The following is a 3,114-nucleotide window of genomic DNA, read 5'->3' as shown; positions in this document are numbered from 1 at the left end:
CTCCTACCAGTACATATAAAGATGATTCACCACCTTCATTAGATGTTTAAAGTGTTCAAGTTTCTTAATCAATTGTAAGCTTACTACAAATTTAGTCAGATTTGGTTTCTACTCTGTATTAATTTCTATTTAGGGTTTTGATTTATACTCGTTGTTTACTTTTCTGCCTATTTCTTCCTCAGGGTTAGGTTTTCAGAATACAGGAAGTGTTGTGCATTTGTTCATCTTTTCAATTTGTTTGTTTTTAGGTTTTTATGTTCATAATTTTTTTTAATACAAAATCCCTATTTTGTAACTTTTTCTTGTTAATTGAATCGATTTGTTGTGTTTTAATTTGCAGCAGCACGAAATTAGGCATAATGGCAGTGAGTTCAACTGGACACAAGAAGTCATCACTCTTCTCATTCTTAAAAGGTCACTATTTTTATGTGCCAATCTAATGTTTATATTAAAAGCCGATGATACCACCAATTCACATAGGATATGATAAGATGGGATAAGATATGATTGCTTCACTGAGTCACAAAGTAGTGATACTTCTTTCATGTTTCACACCCACACCTCTAGATTTGATAGTTGAATGTTGCAAATTAGATCGAGATATTGACAAGTTATGGAAGGCTCCCCAGCACAAGGATGTTGTGGCCTGTGTTAACCCGTGCTCTCAATATTCACGTAAGCTGAATGTTTATGTTTAATTCTACAGTGTATAATTTACTCAATATTTGATTGTTTTTCTTTTTGGTTGTTTGATTCAGGTCATACAAAGTTGCGTGGTTACTTGCTTGTACACACAAATGGTGAGCTCAATCAAATGAGAGATGGGGTCTGTATCATTCTCTACCTCCAGTATTGTGTTGTTTTCATATATTTTAACGGTTAGCTGAGTAAGATTATTCAACTGATTATGGATATCGCTAACTGGTCTTTTAAGTAAACCCTGCTTCAATAGAATTTTTACTTCTTTCTATCCCATAATTGGGCTTCTGAAATACTCATAATCTGCATACTTACAGTTGGAGACTGGATATACATGACTATTTAGTTAACTTATTTTAACGAAAAGATATAAATTTAAGTCAATTGGTACCTATCACTATAATCTTCTGCTATATTTCTATCCCAAATGTAGTATATGAATTCACTAGTAACTATATATTAAGTATAAATTGTGATGAGAAAAAGTTATATTGGATAGATCTGCGATTCATAAGTGCATACCCCCCTTTCTGGCAAGAAGGGAGAGGAGCCAATTCCTTTGTCATGGCAACAGAAGTTCCTATGTTTAACCCACAAAGACCTAACTCTTAGGCTGTAGAGGAGCCACTTTACATGCTCACAACATTTACAGAACTGCAGAAACATATACCCTTAGGATGTAGAGCAAAGACTCATAATACTTTTCGCAGGATAGTTTGCGCCTCAGCAGCCTGTGAAGTGCTTTTAGCCTTTTACTACTGTACTTGGTTTAGACTTACAAGATATTCATCACCTGCATACAAAAATGATCCACTTTGTCTTTATAGATACAACATCCACACCAAAGAAAGTGGGATTTACACGGGGGCTTGCACTGGATGTACAGATGAATGCTAACAAAGGAAAGCTGGTTGTTTTGTTTTCAGAATTAAATGGAGAGCCTCTATGCGATAATGGCCCCAAACTCGCAAACGAGTTTGTGGTAATAGTAAGTCCTATAGAAGCACTCAGGTACAAGTATTGGAGTGAAACACAAGTCCTCGATATAGATTCCTTGATTGACAGGGTCAAGTTATGCATATTTGTACTATCTATTTTTTCCCCGTAGATTAGTGTATTAAAACTTAAAGTTGAACATTGATTTGATTTCCATTTTCAGAAGGAGTTCATCTAGACAGTACTCTACCAATGTTAAAGAAGTTCTTGGAGGAATTTATAGGTGAGTATACAATACTAATGTGTTATTTCTGTTAGTTGTCATGGGAACGATTAAGCGCAATCTCAATATTCTATATTATCTAATTGAAACACGAATTTGATTGTTATTTTCATTAATGACCACACCCTCATGAATTCTAAGCTCATCGTCTGTCTATGTTCCAGTAACTCTCGCGCTTGTTTAAAGACCACTCATTAGTGTTGCACCTTCATGTGATGTTGTGATCATCATTAGTTTCACTCTTGCTTACCATACATGAAAAAGTTTTATTTAGTCCCTTTAGCACATGATGCAATCACTAGTGTCACTCTTGCTTGTACTAATTTTATTTACATTAATTATAGGATAAAATCAATGAGTTGTTGCAAAGGGAGCTACACCACCCACTAAGGCAGAAATATGTGCTGAAGTTTGAAGAGAAAGCGAAGATGATGACGTACTATAGCCACTGTTAATTATGACGATGAAGCACTTCATGGTATGATACAAAAACATGCTGACAGAATTCAAGATACACGCGCAGAATGAGATGATCAAGAAATTACAAGAAAATGAAAGATTCACTCTAAGCATGATCCGTGAACAAAAAAATCTGATGCGTAGAAGTGGTCCAAGCGACATTAGCTCTGATAGAACAACAGAAAACCTAATGCAAGAGCAACAGTAAAATTTTCACTTGTCAAATGTTTTAGACTTAGCATCATTTTTTTTATTGGAAGTGATAATCAGATGTTTTTTAGTTTGGATATTGTTTTAATAAATTTTAAGCTAACTAGTATTGTTCACATAATCACAATGTTTATTTATTTGAATAATGTGTAATAAATCTCTTGATAATGATGGGATAGTCTAGGCTATCATTAAAGAGAAATTGGTGATATCCTGGAATGATTTTTTGAGACTGGTAATTTTGTCGGTAAAATGACAATGATATTGGTTGGAAAAGTTGTTTTTGGAGACAATGATATTCGTTATTGAAATCACCATAGAGAGATGATTCTAATTAGTCGTTAAGCGTATTTTTAGAGACAACTTGTTTTTGCCATTCATTTCTTATTCTGAGACAAAAATTATTTCGCAGCTAAATTATAAATTTTTCAGAGACAAAATAAAGTTCGCGGCTAAAATTATTTTATGTGACGATTTTGTTTCACTATAAGTATATTTTGAGATGAACAAATTTCGCCGCTAAAACT

At 33.8% G+C, this 3,114-nt stretch overlaps 1 protein-coding gene across 5 annotated transcripts; it reads left to right on the top strand.

The window, feature by feature from the left end:
• On the top strand, nt 1-2,611 carry LOC113283825 (O-fucosyltransferase 7-like). 5 transcript variants are annotated; one of them, XR_003327646.1, is made up of 6 exons: nt 1-74; nt 341-675; nt 759-826; nt 1,626-1,765; nt 1,859-1,918; nt 2,263-2,611. XR_003327646.1 is itself a non-coding variant. In XM_026533213.1 (6 exons), the coding sequence occupies exons 1-5, from the start codon at nt 43-45 to the stop codon at nt 1,629-1,631; spliced, it is 261 nt and encodes an 86-aa protein (XP_026388998.1). In that variant the 5' UTR covers nt 1-42; the 3' UTR covers nt 1,632-1,918; nt 2,263-2,611. The 5 variants fall into 5 exon arrangements, 3 of the variants coding, with proteins under 3 accessions (XP_026388998.1, XP_026388997.1, XP_026388996.1); XM_026533213.1 differs by having other exon boundaries at nt 341-414; nt 595-675; nt 1,626-1,918; XR_003327647.1 differs by having other exon boundaries at nt 341-414; nt 1,626-1,918.
• The last annotated feature ends 503 nt before the right edge of the window (nt 2,612-3,114 follow it).

This window comes from Papaver somniferum, chromosome 5, assembly GCF_003573695.1.
Source record: "Papaver somniferum cultivar HN1 chromosome 5, ASM357369v1, whole genome shotgun sequence".
Classification (NCBI taxonomy): Eukaryota; Viridiplantae; Streptophyta; class Magnoliopsida; order Ranunculales; family Papaveraceae; genus Papaver; species Papaver somniferum.
This window is presented reverse-complemented; position numbering and strand designations above follow the sequence as displayed.